At 41.9% G+C, this 26,532-nt stretch overlaps 1 protein-coding gene across 8 annotated transcripts in view; it reads left to right on the forward strand.

The window, feature by feature from the left end:
* Positions 1–26,532, forward strand: part of dlec1 (DLEC1 cilia and flagella associated protein) — a 209,625-nt gene that overhangs the window by 129,145 nt on the left and 53,948 nt on the right. For all 8 annotated transcript variants that reach the window (XR_009512561.1, XM_059971719.1, XM_059971722.1 and 5 more), the window contains 7 exons: positions 768–898; positions 3,794–3,973; positions 8,556–8,632; positions 14,617–14,768; positions 17,672–17,787; positions 18,375–18,445; positions 23,260–23,477. Coding sequence is in view for 7 of the 8 variants with exons in the window: in XM_059971719.1 (XP_059827702.1) it covers positions 768–898; positions 3,794–3,973; positions 8,556–8,632; positions 14,617–14,768; positions 17,672–17,787; positions 18,375–18,445; positions 23,260–23,477 (945 nt within the window). In the remaining variant the exon portion in view is untranslated. The remainder of the gene's footprint in view (positions 1–767; positions 899–3,793; positions 3,974–8,555; positions 8,633–14,616; positions 14,769–17,671; positions 17,788–18,374; positions 18,446–23,259; positions 23,478–26,532) is intronic.

Raw genomic sequence — 26,532 nt, forward strand, 5'->3', positions numbered from 1 at the left:
TAAATGGTACAGCACAAGAATTTTGTCTGTGCTGAACACAATGCCAAATTAACCTAATTACTTCTGCCTACACATGATCCATATCCCTCAATTCCGTATGTATTCCGGTGTCTATCCAAAGTCTGTTCAAATCCATGATTCTATTTAACCATATCTCGGTCCTTCTAGTCTGTGCTGACGCTTACACTCACCTAGTCCCACTGGCCTTCACTCAGCCCATAACCCTTCATTCCTTTCCTGTCCATATACCTATCCAATTTTACTTCAAATGACAATACTGAACCTTCCTCTACCACTTCTACTGGAAGCTCATTCCACACAGCTACCACTCTGTGAGTAAAGAAATCCCCCCTCATGTTACCCTTAAACTTTTGCCCCCTAACTCTCAAATCATGCCCTCTTGTTTGAATCTCCTCTACTCTCAATGGAAAAAAGCCTATCCACGTCACCTCTATCCTCCTCATAATTTTAAATACCTCTATCTAGTCCCCCCTCAACCTTCTATGCTCCAAAGAATAAAGACCTAACTTGTTCATCCTTTCCCTGTAACTTAGGTGCTGAAACCCAGGTTATCATTCTAGTAAATCTTCTCTGTACTCTCTTTTCCAGAGGGTCATAGAGAATAAAAGCTCCCAATGACAGGTTACCCATCAACATCATTTTACACCATTTGTGCAGCTGGAAAGAATTAGGATTATAACTGTTATTGTAGGTTTTTGTAGGGCGCATCTTCTACAGCCAATTGTCTTTGTGTCTCTGCCTCTCAGGATGAACTAAATGGAGCTACAGTCTTGTGCACAGTGGAGGAAATGAAGGAACCACTTTTGCTGGAATTATATGCTAAACCAAAAGGTTTGAATATAACTTACAGCATGCCTACTGATGATCGTGAGGAGAGGTAAATCCTGACCCATCGTGAATTATTGTTCCCATAGAAGTATTAGTAGCACTCACTCATGGAACCTGAGTTCAATTCCTTTTTAATTAAGACAAATTATTCTGAAAGTTCAACTCTTCTTTTCCTTCTGTCTGCTTCTTGAACCCATCACTCCTGCTGGGACATAGGCCACCGACAGCAGCTCACCGGAATCCAGTCTTTCAAATGGTCTGCAGGTATCACCCATCTTCGAGGTGTATCCCTCTCCCAAGGTTGAGGTCTTTGGAGCTTCTGTTGGCAGTTTTGTAGCATTGGGTTTTTGCGAGATGAAGTTGGTAGCCCCGTGACCAAAGCCACTCCGGGTTTGTGACCATCCACAGGGGAGTTTTTCTTCCGTCACAAACTGCAAAGTTTATCTTTCCACAATCTTATCATTCTTGAAACCTCTAAATAAGCAGAATCAGGTATGTGACATGAAATTTGTTTACTTAGCAGCAGCAGTTCAATGTAATATGTAATCTAGCAGAGAGAGAAAAATAGTAATAATAAAAAATATAATAATAAATGAACAAGTAAATCAATTATGTATATTGAATAGATTATTAAAAAGCGCAAAAACAGAAATACTGTATATTAAAAAAAGTGAGGTAGTGTCCAATGCTTCAAAGTCCATTTAGGAATCGGATGGCAGAGGGGAAGAAGCTGTTCCTGAATCGCTGAGTGTGGGCCTTCAGGCTTCTGTACCTCCCACCTGATGGTAACAGTGAGAAAAGGTCATGTCCTGGATGCTGGAGGTCCTTAATAATGGACACTGCCTTTCTGAGACACCGCTCCCTGAAGATGTCCTGGGTACTTCGTAGGCTAGTACCCAAGATGGAGCTGACTAGATTTTCAACCTTCCGCATCTTGTTTTGGTCCTGTCAGAATCCCAGACAGTGATGCAGCCCGTCAGAATGCTCTCCATGGTACAACTACAGAAGTTTTTGAGTGTATTTGTTGACATGCCAAATTGCTTCAAACTCCTAATGAAGTATAGCCGCTGTCTTGCCTTCTTTATGACTGCATCAATATGTTGGGACCAGGTTAGATCCTCAAAGATCTTGACCCTCAGGAACTTGAAGCTGCTCACTCTCTCCACTTCTGATCCCTCTCACTCTCTCCACTTCTGATCCCTCTCACTCTCTCCACTTTTGATCCCTCTGTGAGGATTGGTATGTGTTCTTCATCTTACCCTTCCTGAAGTCCACAATCAGCTCTTTTGTTTTACTGACGCTGAATGCCTGGTTGTTGATGCGGCACCACTCCACTAGTTGGCATATCTCATTCCTGTATGCCCCGTCGTCAACACCTGAGATTCTACTAACAATGGGTTGTATCGTCAGCTAATTTGTAGATGGCATAGCTCAAATACAGTCATGTGTATGCAGAGAGCAGGGCAGTGGGCTAAGCACACACCCCTGAGATGTGTCAGTGTTGATTGTCAGCATAGAGGATATGTTATCACCAATCCACACAGATTGTAGTCTTCTGGTTAGGAAGTCGAGGATCCAATTACAGGGGGAGGTACAGAGGCCCAGATTCTGCAACTTCTCAATCAGGTCTGTGGGAATGATGGTATTAAATGCTGAGCTATAGTTGTTGAACAGCATCCTGACATAGGTGTTTGTGTTGTCCAGGTGGTCTAAAGCCGTGTGAAGAACCATGGAGATTGTGCCTGCCGTTGACCTATTGTGGTGATAGACAAATTGCGATGGGTCCAGGTCCTTGCTGAGGCAGGAGTTCAGTCTAGTCATGACCAACCTCGCAAAGCATTTCATCACTGTTGATGTGAGTGCTACTGGGTGATAGTCATTAAGGTAGCCCACATTATTCTTCTTAGGCACTGGTATAATTGATGCCTTTTTGAAGCAAGTGTGAACTTCTGCCCTTGGCAGTGAGAGGTTGAAAATGTCCTTGAATACTCCTGCCAGTTGGTTGGCTCAGGTTTTCAGAGCCTTACCAGGTACTCTATCGGGACCTTCTGCCTTGTGAGGATTCACTCTCTTTAAAGACAGCCTCTGAGACAGAGATCACATGGTTATTAGGTGCAGCAGGGATCTTCACAGCTGTAGTTGTGTTCTCCCTTTCAAATCATACACAGAAGGCGTTGAGTTCATCTGGTAGTGAAGCATCGTTGCCATTCATGCTATTGGGTTTCACTTTGTAGGAAGTAGCTCTTCTAAACTACTTATGTGAAAGCATAGATACGAAGTTGGTAAAATACATGAGAAAGAAAAGATACACGTGTGCTTATTATGTAGCATGTTAGGAAACTGGAGCACCCGTATGAAGCACGCAAGGTCATGGACAAAACATGCAAGACTGAAGCCCAGGGTTCAAATCCATTTGGGGAATTTGGAGGCCTGGCCTGATGTTTGCGAGTCCAATGGAGGCAGGAGGCCCGGAGGTGGCCTGTCCTAGGGTTGGAGACTGTCTGTGTGTGTGGAAGGGAGGAAGGAAAATGACTTGTCTTCCTGTTGTTGTTATTGTTCTGTTCCTGCTCTTCTGCTGAACATGGAGGACATGCAACATTGGCTCCGAAATGCTTGTGGGCTGCTCTCAGCATGTCCTTATGTTGTGTTGGTTCACTTATTCACTGTAGGTAAGTGAATCTGAATCTGAATTGAGATTTGAACCCTGATCGCTAATCGCTGGCACTGTAAAGTGTTACGCTAACCATATGCTACCATGCTGTTGGTTAATGCATTACTTTAGCCTTTCAGTTTACACCACTTCAGACTGCAATATTTGCACCATTAGTGCTTGTCATTGTACTTATTACTTTGTGTATACTGTTTCCTCTGTGAGCTTTAATGAACAAGGAATTTCATTGCACCTGGGTGAATCAGTTAATCTGATCTGATCTTCTCTACACAGTGACTTGCTGGTTCTGGACTTCAGTGAAATGATGGTGCACAACACTATGAAGAGAAAGCTACTAATTACCAACAACACTGCCATTGCAGGACCGTTCAGCCTGGAGGTGGAGTACTTCAGCAGCTGCTCACCCTTTCCTCCTCCCATCAGCAGGTCACCCCGTGGATCTCCGTCCAGTCAGTAAGTGGTACTGTTACAGAAGTTTGGGTCTGAGTAGCTCATTAATCCCATTCTCTTCACCAAAAAGCCCAGTGAATGACAAAGAATTGAACAGAAGGAAACAAAACACAGACCATTTGGCCTAGCAAGATGATGAGACCATAAGATATAGGAACAGAATTAGGCCATTTAGCCTATCAAGTCTGCTCCACCACTTCATCATGACTGACCCAATTTTTTTCTCAGCACCAATCTCCTGCCTTCTCCCCATATTCCGTCATGCCCTGGTCAGTCAAGGATCTATCAATCTCTGCCTTACATATACAAAAAGAGTTGGCCTCCACAGCTGCCTGTGGCAATGATTTCCACAGATTCATCACACTCTAGCTAAAAAAAAATTCCTCCTTATCTCGGTTCTAAAAAGACACCCCTCCATTCTGAGGCTCTGTCCTCTGGTCTTAAACTCTCCCACCATAGGAAAAATCCTCTCCACATCCACTCTATCAAGGCCTTTCACCATTCGTTGGTTTCAATGAGGTCACCCTTCACTCATCTGAATTCCAATGAATAGAGGCCCAGAGCCATCAAACACTCTTCATATGACATCATTCAAATCTGGAATCATTTTTGTAAACCTCCTTTGAACCATCTCCACTTTCAGCACATCCTTTCTAAGATAAGGGGCCCAAAACTGCTCACAGTACTCCAAGTGAGGCCTCACCAGTGCTTTATAAAGTCTCAACATTACATCCTTGATTCTATATTCTAATCCTCCTGAAATGAATGCTATCATTGCATTTGCCTTCCTCGCCACAGACTCAACTTGCAAATTAACCTTTTGGGAATCCTGCACTGGGACTCCCATGCTCCTTTGCACCTTAGTTTTTTGTATTTTCTCTCTATTTAGAAAATAGTCAACCCTTTCATTTTTTTCTACCGAAGTGCATGACCGTACACTTCCTGACACCGTATTCCATCTTTGCCCATTCTCCTAATCTATTTTGGTCCTTCTGTAGCCTCTCTACTAGCTCAAAACTACCTGCCCTTCCACCTATCTTCATATTGTCTGCAAACTTTGCAACAAAGCCATCAATTCCATCATTCAAATCATTGATATATAACGTAAAAATAATCAGTCCCAACACACTAGTCACTGGCTGCTAACCAGAAAAGGTCCCATTTATTTCCACTCTTTGCCTCCAGCCAATCAGTCACTGTTTTACCCATGCTAGAATCTTTCCTGTAATTCCATGGGCTCATAACTTGTTAAGCAGCCTCATGTGTGGCACCTTGTCAAAGCCTTCTGAAAATCCAAGTACCAACATCAACCGATCCTCCTTTGTTTATCCTGCTGCTTATTTCTTCAAAAATTATCATCACTTACAGCATATTTTATCATGTGCCTTCGAGTCCCCTTAAACCTCATCCTTAATAATCAAGTCCAACATCTTCCCAACCACTGAGGTCAGACTAACTGGCCTATAGTTTCCTTTCTTCTTCCTCTTTCTGCTCTTGTAGAGTGGTGTGACATTTGCAATTTTCCAGACTTCCAGATCATTACTAATTCCTCCATGATCTTTTCGGCCACCTTTTTCAGAACCGCGGGGTCCATGTGCTTTATCTATCTTCAGACCTTTCCGTGTCCCAAAAACCTTCTCTCTAGTAATGGTAACTTCATATACCTCATGACCCCTGACACCTGGAGCTTCTACCATTCTGCTAGTGTCTTCCACGATGAAGACTGATGCAAAATACTTATTCAGTTCATTTGACGTTTCCTTGCCCCCCATTATTACCTCTCCAGCATCATTTTCCAGCGGTCTAATGCCCATTCTTGCCTGTCTTTTACACTTCATTATATCTGAAGAAACTTTTAGTATCCTCTTTAATATTATTGGCTATCTTATTTTCATATTTCATCTTTACCTTCTTAATGACTTTTTAGTTCCCTTCTGTTGGTTTTTAAAAGCTTCCCAATCCTCTAACTGCCCACTAATTTTTGCTCTATTATATGCCCTCTCTTTGGCTTTAAAGTTGGTTTTGACTTCCTGTTAGCCATGGTTGTATCATCTTTCCTTTAGAATACTTCTTCCTTCTTTCTTTTTGGGATGTATATATCCTGTGCCTTCTGAATTGCTTCCAGAAATTCCAGCCATTGCTACTCTGCCATCATCCCTGCCAGTGTTCTTTTCTAATCAATTCTGGTCAACTCCTCTCTCATGCCTCTGGAATTCCCTTTACTCCACTGTACTGATATATCTGACTTTAGCTTCTCCTTCTCAAATTTCCAGGGTAAATTCAATCATATTATCATCACTTGTCCCTGAAGATTCTTTTACCTTAAGCTCTCTAATCAATTCTGGTTCATTGCACAACACCCAATCCAGAATAGCTGATCCCCTAGTAGGCTCAACCACGAGCTTCTCTAAAATGCCATCTCTTAGGCACTCTAGAAATCCGCACTCCTGTAATTCAGCACCAACTTGATTTTCCCAATCTACCTGCATTTGAAACAAGAAGCATCACCAACTATACGGACTTTGGCGGTTTAGATAAGAGCCTCACCACCATCTCAGGGAACTGGTCATGTGCATGAAGTCATATTGACATTCATAAAATTGGGCTGTTTAGAGGAGCTGCAGGAAGCTCTGTTGACTCTCAGCTGGCTGTATCAAGTTTTCACGTTCCCCTTGCTACCCTGTGGCTTTGCCCCTGATGCTCCCGTTTCCTCCCTCAACACAAAGACATGCTGGATGTTAGGCTAATGATCACTAAATTATAATTCATGATACCAAATAATCTCTTAATCCCTAATGATAATCCCTGCGACCAACAGTACCATTCAATGTTAATGAGTGTAAATGGTTGTAGGTGTACAAATCATTGGTACTTTGTAGAGTTTTGTTTGCTCTAATGTCGGGAACAAATAGGCAAACTAGAAAGAGTGCAGGGAGGCTTTACAAGGATGTTGCCAGTATTAGACGGTCAGAGATAAAGATGAAATAAAGTGATTAATGAATGTTCTTTGTCACATGTACGGTACATCAAAACATTGAGTCGTACTGTGAAATGCATTGTTTGAAGCAACGACCAATACAGTCCAAGAGGTGTGTAGAGAGACACCCACAAATGCCACCATATTTCTCACGCCAATGTAAGATGTCCACAATTTACTAACCTGTATGTGTTTGAAATGTAGGAGGAAACCTCAAATGCATGTGGTCATGGGGAGAACATACAGACTCCTTACAGACGGCGGCAGGATTGAACCCTGACCACTGGCACTGTGAAGTGTTGCACTACTGTGAGTTATATGGAGAGGTGGCCAGGCTAGGTGACTTTATGAAGTGTTTAAAATTATGAGAAACACAGACAGGGATGGATGGTTACTGTCTTCTCCCTAGGGTAGGAGAATCCAAAAGCAAGGGGCTTAAGTTTAGGATGAGAGGGAAAAGATTTAAAAGTGCCCCAAGGGGCAGCTCATTTTACGCAGAGGTGAGTATATGGAATGAGCTATCAGAGGAAGTGGTTGAGACAGGTACAATAGTATCATTTAAGATAAAGATTAACTTATCACATTTATGGTGACATATATATACTTTAAACATGCACATTGAAACATGGAAACAAACAGTGAAATGCATCAACAACCAACGCTGTCTGCATGTGTGCAGGGGGCAACTGGCAAGTGTTACTCCAGCAGTGCTTGGAGGGATATAGGACAAATGCAGGAAACCGAGACTACCTGGGCGGGCCGAAGGTCCTGCATCCATATGGTATAGCTCTATGACTTTAATGAGATTCCCATTACCCAGTAATATTTTCTGATAACTAGTTGAAGGGATAACCTGTAATCAATTACCCAGGAGCATTCTTCTATTATCTAAATATATTTATTGATCAATTTGGCTGGGTTTGGTTTATTACTATTACGTGTGTACAGTGAAAAGCTTTTGTGTACCATCCAGACAGATCATTCCATACATTTGTACAGTACATCAAGGAAAACAATATGCAGAGTAAAGTGCTGCAGTTAAAAAAGCAGATGCTGTGCAAGGGCCTCAACAAGATGGATGGAGTTCATCTGTAAGGGATCTGCTCTCAGCAGGGTACAAGCTACCTCTCAGTCTGGTGGTTTGTGCCCTCAAACCTGCTCATCTTCACCTGATGGGAAAGGGGAGAGCAATGTCTGGTGTGGGAGGGGCCTTTGATTATCTTGGCAGCTTTACCGAGGCAGTGGGAATTGTAGACGGGGGACTAGTGGGAAGGCTGGTTTCTGTGAAGGACTGCACTGCACTGCATGCACAACCCTGCAGTTACTTGTGGCATCAGGCAGAGCAGGTGTGATGCATCAAGGTAGGAGGGTTTCCTTAGCAATTACTCTGTTCAATATTACTGTTTGTTCATCTCATGATATTCCCCATATTCAATTAGCAAATTACAGTTACAACATGCTTAAAGCACAATAAGTGCTTCACAGAATCAGTTATCAAACAAAGGTTTTAGAACAGGTGAACAAGCTATTTCCGTATTTCCATGATTCTGAATTGTATATTCTGTTTGTTGTGAATGAATAACTCTGTGTCCTTTGCTAATACTAAAGCTCAAGAACACCTCTCCTGAAGAGAACAGTGAGCCTTACAGAAGGTCCAAGCAAGTCACAGGACCAGCTGCAGCGTGGTAAGAATAGAAGACGTTACATCCTCATAGCAAGTACGTTGAACGTAGAGCATTACACCGTAGCACAGGTCCTTCAAACCACGACATTGACATGACTCTTTAACCCACCCTAAGATCAACCTAATCCTTCCCTCCTATATAGACTTCCATTTTCCCATCATCCATAGAACATAGAAGAGTAGAGTACAGGGACAGGCCTTTCAGCCCACAATGTTGTGACAAACCAGCTAAAAATTAAATCAAACCCCTCCAAAAACTAATCCCCTCCTACCTACACAATGTCCATATCCCTCCATCTTCCTCACATTCTCGTGCCAAGCTAAATGTCTCTTAAAAGCCTCTAATGTAAAGTTCAAAGTAAAATTTATTATCAGAGTACCTACATGTCACCACATACAATCCTGAGATTCTTTTCCTGTGGGCCTGCTTAGCAAATGTAGAACCATAGAGCCATAGAACATTACAGCATAGAAACGGGCCTTTTGGCCCTTCTTGGCTGTGCCAAACCATTTTTCTACCTAGCCCCACTGACCTGCACCTGGATCATATCCCTCCATACACCTATCCATGTACCTGTCCAGGTTTTTCTTAAATGTTCAAAGTGAGCCTGCGTTTACCACTTCAACTGGCAACTCATTCCACACTCCCACCACTCTCTGTGTGAAGAAGCCCCCCTAATGTTCCCTTTAAGCTTTTCCCCCTTCACCCGTAATCCATGTCCTCAGGTTTTTTTTCTCCCCTAGCCTCAGTGGAAAAAGCCAGCTTGCATTCACTCTATCTGTACCCATCATAATTTTATATATCTCTATCACATCTCCCCTCATTCTTCTACACTCCAGGAAATAAAGACCTAACCTATTCAACCTTTCTCTGTAACTCAGTTTCTCAAGTCCCAGCAACATCCTTGTAAACCTTCCCTGCACTCTTTCAACTTATTAATATCCTTCCTGTAATTCGGTGACCAAAACTGCACACAATACTCCAACTTCGGCCTCACCAATGCCTTATACAACCTCACCATAACATTCCAACTCTTATACTCAATACTTTGATTTATAAGGGCCAATGTACCAAAAGCTCTCTTTACTACCCTATCTACCTGTGACGCCACTTTTAGGGAATTATGTATCTGTACTCCCAGATCCCTCTGTTCTACTGCACTCCTCGGTGTCCTACCATTTACCTTGTACGTTCTACCTTGGTTTTTCCTTCCAAAGTGCAATACCTCACACTTGTCTGTATTAAACTCCATCTGCCATTTTTCAGCCCATTTTTCCAGCTGGTCCAAATCCCTCTACAAGCTTTGAAAACCTTCCTCACTGTCCACTACACCTCCAATCTTTGTATCATCAGCAAATTTGATCCAATTTACTACATTATCATCCAGATCATTGATATAGATGACAAATAACAATGAACCCAGCACTGATCCCTGTGGTACACCACTAGTCACAGGCCTCCACTCAAAGAAGCAATCCTCCACTACCACTCTCTGACTTCTCCCATTGAGCCAATGTCTAATCCAATTTACTACCTCACCATGTATACCTAGTGACTGAATCTTTCTAACTAATCTCCCATGCGGGACCTTGTCAAAGGCCTTACTGAAGTCCATGTAGATAACATCCACTGCCTTCCCTTCATCCACTTTCCTTGTAACCTCCTCAAAAAACTCTAATAGGTTTGTTAAACATGACCTACTACTCACAAAGCCGTGTTGACTCTCCCTAATAAGTCCCTGTCTATCTAAATACTTGTAGATCCTATCTCTTAGTACTCCTTCCAATAATTTACCTACTACCAAAATCAAATTTACCAGCCTATAATTTCCTGGATTACTTTTAGAGCCTTTTTTAAACAACGGAACATCATGAGCTATCCTCCAATACTCCGGCACCTCACCCATAGATACCGACATTTTAAATATATCTGCCAGGGCCCCTGCAATTTCAACACTAGTCTCCTTCAAGGTCCAAGGGAATACCCTGTCAGGTCCTGGGGATTTATCTAGTCTGATTTGCCTCAAGGTAGCAAGCACCTCCTCTTCATCAATCTGTATAGGTTCCATGACCTCACTACTTGTTTGCCTTATTTCCATTGACTCCATGCCAGTTTCCTTAGTAAATACATTCACAAAAAGCCATTTAAGATCTCCCCCATTTCTTTTGGTTCCATACATAGCCAACCACTCTAATCTTCAAGAGGACCAATTTTATCCCTTTTGCTTTTAATATACCTGTAGAAGTGTAGTGTAGAACAGTAACTGTAAACAGGACAATGGACAACAAACTGTGTGAAAACAAATATAAATAAATAGCAATAAATAATGAGTATGAAATAACAAAAAAAGTCCTTGGAGTGAGACCATCAGTTATGGGAACACTAGAAATAGGCTTTTGTTCAAGAGCCTAATGGTTGAGGGGTAGTAACTGTAGTACTTCTTGGACCTCCATGTCTTCTTGGTAAATACTGAAGTAAGGTACCTCACTCACATTCTCTTCCTCCAAATAAATGTCCCCCTACTCTCTCCAGAGTAATCCTCTTGATCTACATTTATGTTTAGAATGGCTTGGGATTCACCTTAATCCTAGCTGCCAAGGATTTTTCATGCCCTCTCCTGGCTTTCCTAATTCTCTCCTTTGGTTCTTTTCTGGCTGCTATATAATCCTCATATACTCCTTTTGATCCTAACTTCCAAAGATTTACATAATGTACTTTTCCTTTTTCTTCTTGACTAAATTCATCACCTCTCTGGACATCCAAGGTTCTCTTATCTTTCCATCCTTGTCCTTCCTTCTAAAAGGAACTTTAATTTTTGATATTTAAACATCCTCCATATGTCTGATATGGACTTGCCAGTAAAAAGGCATTCCCAATGAACTCTGCTTAGTTCTTGCCTAATGCCCTCATAATTTGCCCTGCTCTAATTTAAAACCCTCATGCAAGGACTATACCTATCCTTATCTATTACTATCTGAAAGTTAAGGAGTTGTGGTCACTGTTCCCTATCTGCTCACCTACTGAAAGATAAGTCACTGGTTAGGCTTCTTATCCAATACCAGGTCCAGTGTGCCCCCCCCCCCCCCCGTCAGACCTTCTATGTATTGATTTAAGTGACCTTCCTGATAACGCTTAACAAATTCTGCCCTATCTAAACCTCTTGCACTAGGAAGGTCCCATGTATACCCATGAGCCTATCTACGATTCTGTTAAATCTCCCTAATGTATCTACCTCTGCCACCATCTCTGGCAGCGCATTCCACACGCCTACTACTCTCTGTAAGAAAAAAACTTACCTCTGACATCTCACCTATACTTTCTTACAATCATCTTAAAACTATGGCCCTCATATTCACCATTTCTGCCCTAAGATGAGGTTGCCGGCTGTCCACTCAATCTATGCCTCTTATTGTCGTATACACCCGTTTCAAGTTGTCTCTCATCCTCCTTCGCTCCAAAGAGAAAAGCCCTAGCTCGCCCAACCTGTCCTCAATCCAGGCAGCATCCTGGAAAATTTCCTCTGCACTCTCACTCAAGCTTTCATATCCTTCCTATAATGAGGTGACAGAGAGTGGTATGTATGTGGGTAGTTGAGGCAGATACATTAGGAACATTTAACAGACTCTTAGGTAGGCACATTAATGAAAGAAAAAGAAAAAATGATGCCTATGTGGGTGGGAAGGGTTAGATTTATCTTCAGACATGTTAAGGTTTTGGCACAACATTGTTGGCTGAAGGGCCTGTATAGTTCGATGTACTTGGAACCGAACATAATACGCCAGGTGTTGTCTAACCAGGGTTTAATAGAGCTGCAACATTACCTGGAGTCTTGTGAAATCAATTACCCCTGAGTATGACAAATTAATTGTATTGGTAGTTTCTTAGATCATGCTCTGAGGTATTTCACTGCCATGGAGCCATTAAAATTCATCTGAACATACAGGTGGAACTACAGTGGTTTCTAATTACACACACTTCTAATACACAAATCACCCAGGTCTGTACAGGCGCCAGCCTAATTTATATCTCTCAATCCTTTTGATGGAGTTCAAGCCCACAACCTACTAAACTCCTCCAGAAACTAGATCAGTTCAAAAGTAATACTTCCTTCTCAGGAAAGGAGATTATTGCCAATGTGATTCAACTTTCTCCAGAAAGGAGATCATTCCCAATGAAATATAACTTCTTCAGAAAGAACATCAGTCTCAATGTGATGCAGTGACACATGAATACCCTGAGCACATAACTTTTTCCTTTGCAGTAAGTAGCTGGTATCTTTTCCCATGGTAGAAATGTTGAATACAGGAGGATGTAAGTGAGAAGGAGAAAATTTAAATGGGTTATGGAGGGTAATTTTTCACCCCGAGAGTGGTAGGTGCCTGGAATGAGGTGCCAGGGGTGGTAATGAAAACAAACAGTAGGACTTCAGTAAGGCCTTTGACAAGATTCCACACGGAAGGTTAGTTAGGAAGGTTCAATCATTAGATTTTAATATTGAAGTAGTACAATGGATTCAACAGTGGATGGATGGGAGATGCCAGAGAATAGTGGTGGGTAACTGTCAGGTTGGAGGCCGGTGACTAGTGGTATACCTTAGGGATCTGTACTGGGTCCAATGTTGTTTGTCATATACATTAATGATCTGGATGATGGGGTGGTAAATTGGATTAGTAAGTATGCAGATGATACTAAGATAGGTGGCGTTGTGGATAATGAAGTAGGTTTTCAAAGCTTGCAGAGAGATTTAGGCCAGTTACAAGAGTGGGCTGAACGATGGCAGATGGAGTTTAATGCTGATAAGTGTGAGGTGCTACATTTTGGTAGGAATAATCCAAATAGGACATACATGGTAAATGGCAGGGCATTGAAGAATGCAGTAGAACAGAGTGATCTAGGAATAATGGTGCATAGTTCCCTGAAGGTGGAATCTCATGTGGATAGGGTGATGAAGAAAGCTTTTGGTATGCTGGCCTTTATAAATCAGAGCATTGAGTGTAGGAGTTGGGATGTAATGTTAATATTGTACAAGGCATTGGTAAGGCCGAATTTGGAGTATTGTGTACAGTCCTGGTCACCAAATTATAGGAAAGATGTCAACAAAATAGAGAGAGTACAGAGGAGATTTACTAGAATGTTACCTGGGTTTCAGCACCTAAGTTACAGAGAAAGGTTGAACAAGTTAGGTCTTTATTCTTTGGAGCATAGAAGGTTGAGGGGGGACTTGATAGAGGTATTTAAAATTATGAGGGGTATAGATAGAGTTGACGTGGATAGGCTTTTTCATTGAGAGTAGGGGAGATTCAAACAAGAGGACATGAGTTGAGCATTAGAGGGCAAAAGTTTAGGTGTAACATGAGGGGGGATCTTCTTTACTCAGAGAGTGGTAGCTGTGTGGAACAATCTTCCAGTAGAAGTGGTAGAGGCAGGTTCAGTATTGTCATTTAAAGTAAAATTGGATAGGTATATGGACAGGAAAGGAATGAAGGGTTATGGACTGAGTGTGGGCCAGTGGGACTAGGTGAGTGTAAGCGTCAGCACGGACTAGAAGGGCCGAGATGGCCTGTTTCCATGCTGTAATTGTTATATGGTTAAATAGAATCATGGATTTGAACAGACTTTGGATAGACACCGGAATACATACGGAATTGAGGGATATGGATCATGTGTAGGCAGAAGTAATTGGGTAAATTTGGCATTGTGTTCAGCACAGACAAAATTCTTGTGCTGTACCATTTAAGTTCTTTGTACATCAATGTAAGATACTGTGGCACCTTTCAGATGAGACAAAACACTATTCTCCTTTTAAAAAGAGCTGAGAAATCTACTGCGATAACAAACCAATTCTGATTCTCAAGAGGGATGAAAACATCACCTCCATTTAGCAATAGAATCACACACATACATTCTGAAGTGAATCATTGCTTTGGAAACAATTGCAATGTGATATTAGCATGGTGCTTAACATTTCTTCCTCCTGCTGACAGAATTTGCAGATGCAGTTCTGTGCCACAGGAAAGGTGCAGCATTCGTCCTGCAGCCCTCAACAGGAATCCTGGAACCGTACCAGCAGCAGGTCATCGAAATTACCGCCTACGCCAACATGTGGGGAGATTACAATGACTGGCTCATTTGTAGAGTTAGTATTTCACTTCTTTATTATCAGTTTCTTATTGACACCTGTACCGAAACTTTTGTTTTATGTAAAAACTTTTGTTTGCATACCGTCCAGGCACATCATGCCATAAGTAAGTACACGAACTCTACTTGGTCTTGTTCTAAAATTCAACCTTTATGGACAAATTTAAGAGTTTTATTGGAACAAATTATTAGAATACAGCTTCCACACAACCCAATATTATCTTTACTAGGCGATATTGAAGGGATAAAATCAAGATCCAAATTGAATAAATATCAGAAAGAATTCATAAAAATTGCAATGGCAATAGCCAAAAAGGCTATTGCAGTTACTTGGAAATCGGATTCATACTTAAGTATAGATCGTTGGAAGAATGAAATTTTTAGCTGCATTCCACTTGAAAAAATTACTTATAATTTAAGAGATAAATATGAAATATTTCTGAAAATTTGGCATCCTTATTTACAAAAAATAGGATTAAATATATAGGTGCTCAGAAGATAAAATTATTGGTTATCTGGGGAAAGAAATAAATATACATATTAAAGTTATTATGAACTCCATGGAGCATGTGGGGATCTTCTGAAATCTAGACATTCTTTCTTTTTTTCTTCTTTTTTTTATATAGGGATATGTTGGGGGGAGGGGTTAAGGGGAGGGGGGAAGGGTTGATAATTTTCTTTCTGTAACCTATTTGAAAATTCAATAAAAAAAAAATTTAAAAAGTAAGTACATGAAGGTAGTACAAAGAAAAGCAGAATGGAGAATTGTATTGCAGCTAAGAGAAAGTGCAGTGCCGGTTGGGAAAGAAAAGCGCAAAGACCATAACAATGGAGATTGAGATCAAGAGCTCTCCTTTTGAATATAAGACATCTGTTTAGTAGTTGGAAGTGGAGTAGTCAGCCCAACTTGCCCATGCTAGTATAAGTACTTCAAAAAAAGCTCATCTCACCCACTTCTTGTGTCTCCACCTACGTTTCTATTTAACTGTGAAGGTAATCATGGCTATACTTGAAACTAAGCCCTTATTTTCTAGCTGTGATTGTCACATGTGGGGAGTCCAAGGTCAGAGTGCAGAGCCTCAGAAGAAAGGGAGGTCCATTTAGAACAGAGATGAGGGGGATTTTTTTTAGCCAGAGGGTGGTGAATCTGTGGAGGCCAAGTCATTGGGTATACAGGTAGTGCCCAGGTTACATACGAGTTCCGTTCCTGAGTCCGTCTTTAAGTCGGATTTGTACGTAACAACTACATCCGGTGTTATTTAGCGTCAGTCAAACGTTGGTCTTAGTATATAGTACATATTTTACCTTTCTATGCATATAAAACACTTAAGAAATGTATGTATTCCAATCATTAAATCACTGCGTTGTTTAGTAATAATTGTAGCTTTCATCGGGGCAGAGCCTTTTACATGCTCCATTATTCTCACTTTATCCGTTATCCTTTAAAATTGTTCCGATCGTTGACCGACTGTAGCCTAAAGCTTTTCCAGTGACCAATGGCGACTTTCCAAATGCTTTATTACTTCTGCTTGATTTTCGATCGAGATCGCTTCCGGTCAATGGAACAGAAACACTGTGGGCGGCGGGCCCCGAGCTCCGCCGGCTCTCGAGGTCCGCTGGGTCCTAAGGACCACCGCACTGACTAAATGGGACAAGTGGGAGCTGTGCTGGGTTTGGATGTTTGATCCTCCACAATATTCCGCGTGAGAATTTAAACTGGAGGTGGCAGTGTTTTTTTTACGAGGTTGAGTTGCAAGCTCGACATCAACCTGGCACAGATGGTACAAGAGTCACTGGATCGACATCAACCCAACACGGGAGCGGTCTGTCACTGGATCGAACTCGGAAACCTCCGTTTTCCAGCTCAACGCTGATCTTACTGCACCACCAGCCGACTGGAACGGTGAGGGGGAGTGTGGCAGGGGTCAGGGTGAATCTTACTAAGAAAAATTTAAGCCAGATACGAAGTTAAACACTCAACAGTGTCAATGGCAAAGATTTAAGATGGCGGATGGTGTCGCGATCCAATTTAAAATGGTGGAAGGCGTCGTGATCCGACTTAAAAATGGCGGACGGCATTCTCCTTCCTCAGTTTGTAAATGCGAGTTGTCTGTAAGTCGGACATTTGTAACTCGGGGACTGCCTGTATTTAAGGCAGAGGTTGATAGGTTCTTGATTAGTAAGGGTGTTCAGGATTACAGGGAGAAGGCAGGTGAATGGAGTTGAGAGGGTTAATAAATTAGCTGTGATGGTATTGTAGAGCAGACTCGATGGGCTGAATGGCCTAATTCTGCTCCTATGTCTCATGGTTAGGGGCAAGGCATCTGGACTGCTGGAGGAGTCCAGCATTCAAACCTGGAACCGTCCTGTTCAGTATGGGCAGCTCCAGAGCTGTAGGTGTGAAGTGATCCACTTTCAGTGTATGATTATGAGTGATTTCAGTTGTGGCTACACAACATGTAGGGGCAGCGCGGTAGCATGGTACCGTGGTAGTGTGGCAGTTAGTGCAACAACTCACAGTGCCAGCAATAGGGGTCCTGCTGATCTGTCTGTGAAGACTTTGTTCGTTTTCCCCTTGACCACCTATATTTCCTCTGGGAGTGCCGGCTTCCTCCCACATTCCAAAGACGTGTGTCAGGGTTGGAAAGTTATGGTATGTTGGCACCGGAAGCATGGCGACACTTGTAGGCTGTCCTCAGCATATCCTCGGAATTTGCTGCTCGTTGATGCAAACAATGCATTTGACTGTATGGTTCAATGTTTCAATGTACATGTGATAAATAAAGCTAATCTTTAAATCTACAGACCATGTTGCAATCCTATAGACTGTAGAAACGTTCTGTAAGCTTGTTCAATATTCTGTTTTTTGTGTCTTTTACAAGTGTAACATTGTTCCCTTAGGTTGCAGAGCTTGACCCTACAAAGATTCCCATACAGTTGTCCGTTAAAGGCGTTCCAATTTACTTCAAGGTTTTAGGCCCACAGAAGGATAACCAGAAGCAAGGCCCCATGGTCAGGTACAAGGATCCTATACCTTATGATTGTTATTTGATTTCTTACCCACTTCTGGCTCATTTAGAGAGAAAATGTCAGAGAGGCACATAATAGCATTTCACTAATGATGGGGATGAAGACATAGACTCTGGACTGCAGGTGCAGGGATTCCTCCCTCCAACATGTACGTTGACATTGATAATCTAAAACTGGAGGAACTCAGTGGGTCAGGCAGCACCTATGGTAGGAAATGGACAGTTGATGTTTTCGGTACTCGAGTGAAGGGGTGGAACAAGTGCTGGATACAGGTTGGGGTTGAGAGGGAGGAGATTGGGATTGATGTCAGAAGCTGGGTGGTGTGAGGTAGAAAGGCTGCAGATGGTGAGCTAAAAGGGAATGTGGGAACCAGGGTTCCGGCCAGTGTAGAAACTGAGGTTTCAGTGAGTGAGTGGGGAGTGTAGGAAGCAGGACCCCGTGCGGGAAAGCACAAACGTCACCTTGTCAGTCAGATGCTGAATCGTCGGAGAACACCCAATCAGAGCTTTACTTTAACTCATTGACAATATGACCCAGGAACAGGAAGGCCTTAATGTATCACTTGGTTTTGCAGGTTTGGAACCCACATTTCTGGAGGTGACACAGTGTCCCGTTCCCTGCGGCTTATCAATGCAGGTCCCTGCGGTACGTCTCATAACAGGTCATTACATTTGTCCTCCAGGTCATCCAAATGGGTTGGAGGACAGTCTCTGTGTGGAAATGGGTGGGTGGGAAAGGATTGTGTCACTGTTGTTGTCTTGTCTTGATTTTGTTGTTTGTGTTGTTCTGCTGAACATTGTCGGCTTGTTATGTTGGCACTGGAATGAATTTGCAGGCTTCCTTCAATACATCCCTGGGTGTGTCGGTTGTTATCGCAAATGACACATTTCTCTGAATGTTTTCGTATACACGTTGTAAATAAATCAAAATGTGAATCTGAAATAAGACCATGAAACATGAGTGAATGACCTAACAGCAACACAATCCTTTCCTGCCCTCCCTCGCTCCACCCATAGAGACTGACCTAAATATTAGAGCTCAATTTCAAATGCTTTTGATCTTCTGCAAGTTATCCTGTATTCACAGAGCCGTAGAGCTGTAGAGTTATGCAACAGGGAAGCAGGCCCTTTGGTCCTAGTCACCCATGCTAATTAAATTGTGTGTAGTCACATATGCCCCCATTTGGCCCATATCCTTCTAACCCAAGGGTTCCCAACCCTTTTCATGCCATGAACTTCTATTAACCGAGAGATCATGGACTCCAGGTTGGGAACCTCTGTTCTAAACCTTTTCCTATCCACATATCTGTGTAAATGATTTTTAAATGTTGTAACTGCACTCACCTCCACCAGTCCTATGCACCCACTACCCTCTATGTGGGAAACTTGTCCCACAGATCCCCTTTAAATCTTTCCCCTCTCATGCTAAATCTGTTTTAGACTTTCTACCCTTGGAAAAAGACTGTGACAATCCACCTTGTCTATGCTTCTCATCATTTTAGATGCCTCCATTTTGGAATTGGTATTGGTTTATTATTGTTACATGTCCTGAGGTACAGTGAAAAGCTTGTCTTGAACGCTGTTCATACAGATCATAAGCAACGCAGTCAGGTAGTGGTGGCTGTCAGTCACATCTGATAATGACAGGCAACGTGAGCACGAGAGTTTTTAAAGTGGAAAAGCCATTGCACTGTGGCAGTTTGACTCTCTTGACCTCGCAGGTCCAGGTCCAGTGGTATGAGTAGTCGTCACAGCTGGGATCTTCCTTGGCTCCAGTAGACGACCATGACTACTTCTGTGTTTTGTCAGGTTCTTCGCTCTCCATGGAGTGTTGCAAAGCTACCTTGCTAGCTGTTGGATCTCACTGTAGATCTCAACTGCCCTGTCTGCTGGAGCTGATTTTGCATGTTAGGATAAGCATGTCCCAATCTCACCAGGGTATGAGGCCAGCCAACTATCCTCATCTGGTTCAGCCCACCTGTCAAAGCAGTGTACAGTTGTGTGGCTGCTCTCATATGCAAATGGGTACTTGGAGCCACAGGTAAGAGTTGAGTGTCTGGTGTGGAGCAAAGATGAGTGAGCTGCCCCAGAGTGGACACTCCTTTGGAACAGGCTTATTCAGCTCCATGATCACAAGAATTGTTACAGAAAGTTTCCTACCAAATGCAATAAGCATATACAACAGTTCATCTCTGTGCAACAGGAGAACACACATCATAGTACAATAGACTGTTTTATTATTTTGTACATTATTATTGCAAATTGGTAAATTATTATTGTGTATATTACTCTGTACTTTATTGTTAATATTATTATTACTAAGTGTATTTTTAAATATTGCTGCTATAACTATTTCCCACTTGGGATCAATAAAGTACTTAAAAGTACATAAAAATAATAATTATTATTATTATATAAAATTGTTAAATAAGCAGTGCAAATAATGGAAATAAAAAAAGCAGTGAGATAATGTTCATGGGTTCAATGTCCATTCAGAAATCAGGTGGTGAAGGACAAGAAACTGTTCCTGAATCGTTGAGTATACCTTTAGGCTTCTTTACCTCCTTCCTGATGGTAGTCTATGAGAACATGGCATGACCTGGGTATTGGGGTTCCTTAATGATGGATGCTGCCTTTCTGAGCCACTGTGCCTTGAAGATGTCCTGGATTCTACAGGAGCTACTGCCCCCGATGGAGCTGACTAAGTTCCATAGAACATTACATCACAGCCTATGAGCCTTCAGCCTATGATGTTGAGCTGACCAGTTACCTACACTAAGATCAATCTAACCCTTCCCTCCTGCGTAGCCTTCCATTTTTTTTTTATAAACAATATGCTATTTAAGAGTTTCTTAAATGCCGCAAATGCATCTGTCTCCACCATCAGTACATTCTGGTGAATTCCACACACCCATACAAAAACCTACATCTGATATCCCCCCCAAACTTTCCTTCAATCACCTAAAAATCGTGCTCTCTCATATTAGCCATTTTTGCCCTGGAATAAAGGAGCTGGTTATCCACTTGATCAATGCCTGCTATTATCTTGTACACACCTATCAAGTCACCTCTCTCCTCCTTTGCTCCAAAGAGAAAAGCCCTAGCTTGCTCAACCTTTCCTCATATTCCCTGTGACCATGTGGGTGTCTTTAGGTGCTCCAGTTTCCATAAGATAGAGGAGCAGAAGTGGGCCATTTGGCTCATCGAGTCATCATCGAGTCTGCTCCACCATTCAATCATGGGCTGATCCAATTCTTCCAGTCATCCCCACTCTCCTGCTTTCTCCCCATACCCTTTGCCCTGGCTAATCAAGAATCTATCTATCTCTGCCTTAAATGCACCCAATGACTTGGCCTCCACAGCTGTTCGTGGCAACAAATTCCACAAATTTGCCACCCTCTGACTAAAGTAATTTCTCCGCATCTCTGTTCTAAGTGTACATCCTTCTATCCTGAAGTCATGCCCTCTTGTTCTAGATTCCCTTACTATGGGAAATAACTTTGCCATATCTAATCTGTTCAGGCCTTTTAACATTTGGAATGTTTCTATGAGATCTCCCCTCATTCTCCTGAACTCCAGGGAATACAGCCCAAGAGCTGCCAGATGTTCCTCATACGGTAACCCTCTCATTCCTGGAATTATTCTCGTGAATCTTCTCTGAACCCTCTCCAATGTCAGTATATCCTTTCTAAAATAAGGAGCCCAAAACTGCACACAGTACTCCATACGTGGTCTCACGACTGCCTTATAGAGCCTCAACATCACATCCCTGTTCTTATATTCTCTACCTCTAGAAATGAATGCCAACATTGCACTCGCCTTCTTCACCACCGACTCAATATGGAGGTTGACCTTTAGGGTATCCTGCACAAGGACTCCCAAGTCCCTTTGCATCTCTGCATTTTGAATTCTCTCCCCATCTAAATAACAGTCAGCTAGTTTATTTCTTCCACCAAAGTGCATGACCATACACTTTCCATCTTTGTATTTCATTTGCCACTTCTTTGCCCATTCTCTTAAACTATCTAAGTCTCTCTGCTTCCTCAACACTACCCACTCCTCCATCATTGGCAAATTTACCCAGAAATCCATTAATACCATAGTCCAAATCATTGACATACATAGTAAAAAGCAGCTGACTCAACACCAGTCCCTGTGAAACTCCACTGGTAACCAGCAGCCAGCCAGAATAGGATCCCTTTATTCACACACTCTGTTTTCTGCCGATCAGCCAATGCTCCATCAATGCTAGTAACTTCCCTGTAATTCCATGGGCTCTTATCTTGCTAAGCAGCCTCATGTGTGGCATCTTGTCAAAGGCCTTCTGAAAATCCAAGTACACTATATCTACTACATCTCCTTTGTCTACCCTGCTTGTAATTTTCTCAAAAAATTGCAGTAGGTTAGTCAGATAGGATTTTCCTTTCAGGAAACCATGCTTGCTTTGGCCTATCTTGTTATGTGCCTCCAGGTATTCTGTAATCTCATCCCTAAATGTTTCCTCCCATGTTCCAAAGCTATCTGGGTTAGTAGGATAATTGGGTGTAACTGGATGGTGTGAGCACATTGGGCTGGAAGAGCCTGTTACTATGTTATATGTATAAAAACAAATAAAAATACATAAATAATATAAGTAAGACAACCTCTCTAATCCAGGCATCATCTACCTGTACCCTCTCTAAAACTTCTCCTCTACCCTCTTTAACACTTCCACGTCGTTCTTGTCGAGGCAACCAGAACTGAACAGAATATTCCAAGAATTTATATATTAATAGAAAATGCCCAGAGTGGTGAATACAGTACAGAAATAGGCCTATTGGTCCACTGACTGTATTAACCATCAAGCACCCATTTACACGAATCCTACCTTAACACATTTTATTCTTCCTGTATTTTCAACAACCCCTCCAGATTCACAATTAGCCTACTAGCCTATACGTTCTTGGTGCTTAGGTATCTGATGACATCTACTTCAAAAATATTTACTATCAAAGTACATATGTCACCATGTACTATCCTGAGATTAATGTCACATGGGAATTCATAGTAAATACAAAGAGACACAACAGAATCATTAAAAAGCTGCACACAAAGATAAATAACTAATGTGCAAAAGACAACAAACTATGCAAATACAAAAAGAAAAAATAATAATAATAATAATAACTAAATAAGCAATAGCTATCAAGAGCATGAGATAAAGAGTCCTTGAAAGTGAGTCCATAGGTTGTGGTATCAGTTCAGAGTTGTGGTTAGTAGAATTATCCCATCTGCTTCAAGAACCTGATAACTGAGGGGTAATAACTGTTCCTGTACCCAGTGGTGTGGGTCCTGAGGCTCCAGTACCTCCTGACCAATGGCAAAATCAATCCTTTATTCACTAAGAGGTAACTTGTGCACTGTTTCAAGAAATTGATTAACTTAATATCATTTTAATTAAAAATGAATTTAAAATCCTAGACATCAGGCTAGACTGGGAGACGTACAACGTAGAGTCGATGGACTTGCAGCTGGTGGACTTGTTGATAACATACGGACAGGAATTCCCACTGAAGGATGAGAGTGGAAATGAGATCGTCAGCACCAGTGCCCTGACCAGCGAGAGTGCTCCCTCCAGGAACTGGGATTTAATACCCAACAGTGCAGAAAGCAGCTCCTTGGGCCTCCAGACACAATATGTAAGATTCACGGAGTGGATTGGGGTTAATCACTATGTGGAGAGTGCAACAAAGTAAGGGTTAAAATGATGTACTAACAGAACAAAGCAGAGACATTTTGTACAGCCTCTTTAAGTGTGAAAGATCACTAAGGCAACAGTCAAGGTGACAAACTGAGAGACACAATGCAGTCACCCAGATTGAATGTGGCCCTTGAAAGCCTAACTCTTGTCCAGCGTTTCTGTTGAAGCCTGGGAACTGAGGTCAACAAGCATGGCAAAAATTACTATTGGACTGTTAGTTTACTAATTCTGACATTTTATTGGTCTTTAACACATAGATTTAATTAGTTAATAACACCTTAAGTATGTATTATGATTGGTAATTAAATAAGCAAATGATGAGATTCAGAAATGCACAAAGTGTTTATTGGATCAGTATTTGTATACAATTAGTCAATTTCTTTATAAAAATGGCATTTCTCAACAAAATTTAGAACAGTGTGAGTGACGGGGGCCATGCTGTACTTGTGCACAGGTAAAATAAAGTATGATAGAGGAACAAGTGTGACATTGTCAGAATCCAATTATTCAGCGATGACAACAGGATCAGTGAGTGGAAACTTGGTTTAGTAGGGATTGGAGCCACATGACTTAATGTTCGTAAATTAACATATTGATAAATTGGTTTACTATTGTCACACGTACTAAGATACAGTAAAAACTTAGTTTTACATGCCAGCCATACAGATCATTTCATCACATCAATGCATTGAGGTAATACAGGGGAAAACGATAACAGAGTGGAAATTGATGTGTTATAACACAGAGTAAGAGCAGTACAGGTTAACAACAGGGTGCAGGCCAATAACAAGGAAGATTGTGAGGTTAAGAGTCCACCTTATTACTCAAGGCGATCACTCAATATTCTTATAATAGCAGGATAGAAGATGGTTTGTACCTAAAGATCGGGGGAAAATGCAGACAGCAAAGAGTTAAACTGTAACACAGAGGGAAAATTCAAAAGGGTGAAGAATGCAGGACCGAAGGTGCTGTATTTAAATGTGTGTAGCATGTGGAATAAGGTGGATGAACTCGTGGCACAGTTAGAGGTTGTTTGGTACGACATTGTGGGCATCACTGAGTCGTGGCTGAAAGAAGGCCATAGTTGGGAGCTTAACATCAAAGGATATACTTCGTATCAAAAGGACAGGCAGGAAGGCATAGTGGTGAGTGGTGTGGCCTCTGTTGGTAAGAGATGGAATTACATCTTTAGAAAGAGGTGACATATGGTCAGAGAACTTTGTATCTTTGTGAGTGTAGATAAGAAACTGAAAGGGGGAAAAACCATTATGGGAATCGTATATAGACCTCTAAATAATAGCCAAGACGTGGAGTGAGATTGCAAAGGAAGCTGGAAAAGGCATGTAATAAGGGTAATGTCATAATTGTAATGGGGGACCTCAATATGCAAGGGGATTGGGAAAATCAAGTTGCTGTCGGATTGCAAGAGAGGGAATTTGTTGAATGCCTATGAGATGGCTTTATAGAGCAGCTTGTGCTTGAGCCTACTTGGGGAAAGGCAATCTTAGATTGTGTTTTGTTAGGGAGCTTAATATAAAGGAACCCTTAGTGATCATCGCATGATTGAATTCATACTGCAGTTTGAGAGGGAGAAGCATGAGTCATATGCATCATATCACAATGGAATAAAGGGAATTACAGAGGCATGAGAAAGGAGCTGCCCAGATGGTTGAGGGAGGATACTGGTGGGGATACTGGCAGAGCAGAGAAAGGTGACGTTTCTGGGGATAGTTAACTAGGTGCAGGATAGATATGTCCCACAGACGTAGTTGTTCTCAAATGCAAGGGTAGGCAACCATGGCTGATGAGGGAAGTTAATGACTGCATAAAAGCCAAGGAAAGGGCATATAATGTAGCAGAAGTGAGTGGGAAGTCGGATAATTGGGAAGCTTCTAAAATCCAACAAAAGGTAACTGAAAAAGCTATAAGATGGGAAAAGATGAAATAAGAGGGCAAACAAGCCAATAATATAAAGCTGGATACTAAAATTTTTTTTATAAAGAGAAAAGGGAGGTGAGACTTGATATTGGACCACTGGAAAATGAAGCTGGTGAGGTAGTAATGAAGGACAAAGAAATGGTATACCAACTTATGGGTACTTTGCATCAGATTTCACCTTGGAAGATACTAGCAGTGTGCCAGAAGTCTGTGAGTGTCAGGGAACAGGAGTGAGTGCCATTGCTCTTACCAAGGAAAAAGTGCTAGGCAAACTCAAAAGTCTTAAGGTGAATAAGTCACCTGGACCGGATGGACTACATCCCAGAGTCCTGAGAGAGGTTGCTGAAGAGATAGTGGATGTATTGGTCATGATCTTTCAAGCATCACTTGATTCTGGCATGGTCCCAGAGGACTGGAAGATTGCAAATGTCACTCCACTCTTTAAGAAAGGAGGAAGGCAAAAGAAAGGAAATTTGAGGCCAGTTAGTCTAAGCTCAATGGTTGGGGAATGTTGGAGTCTATTATTAAGGATGAGGTTTTGGGGTACTTGGAGACTAATGATAAAATAAGTCAAAGTCAGCATGGTTTCTTTAAAGGGAAATCTTGCCTGACCAATCTGTTACGAGTTCTTCGAGGAAGTAACAAGCAGGGTGGACAAAGGAGAGGCAGCAGATGTCATTTACTTGGATTTTCAGAAGGCATTTGATAAGGTGTTATATGTGAGTGCTCAACAAGATAAAATCATATGGCATTACAGGAAAGATACTTGTATGTATAGAGGAATGACTGACAGACAGAAGGGAGTGAGTGGGAATAAAAGGGGACTTTTCTGGTTGGCTGCCAGTGACGAGTGGTGTTCCTCAGGGGTCAGTATCGGGACTGTTACTTTTCACATTGTTTGTCAATGATTTGGATAATGGAATTGATGACTTTATGGCAAAGTCTGTGGATGATACGAAGATAGGTGGAGGGGTAGGTAGTGCTCAGGAAGTAATGTGGTTACAGCAGGACTTAGACAAATTGGAAGAATGGGCAAACAAGCAGCAGATGGAATG

This window comes from Hypanus sabinus, chromosome 6, assembly GCF_030144855.1.
Source record: "Hypanus sabinus isolate sHypSab1 chromosome 6, sHypSab1.hap1, whole genome shotgun sequence".
NCBI lineage: Eukaryota > Metazoa > Chordata > Chondrichthyes > Myliobatiformes > Dasyatidae > Hypanus > Hypanus sabinus.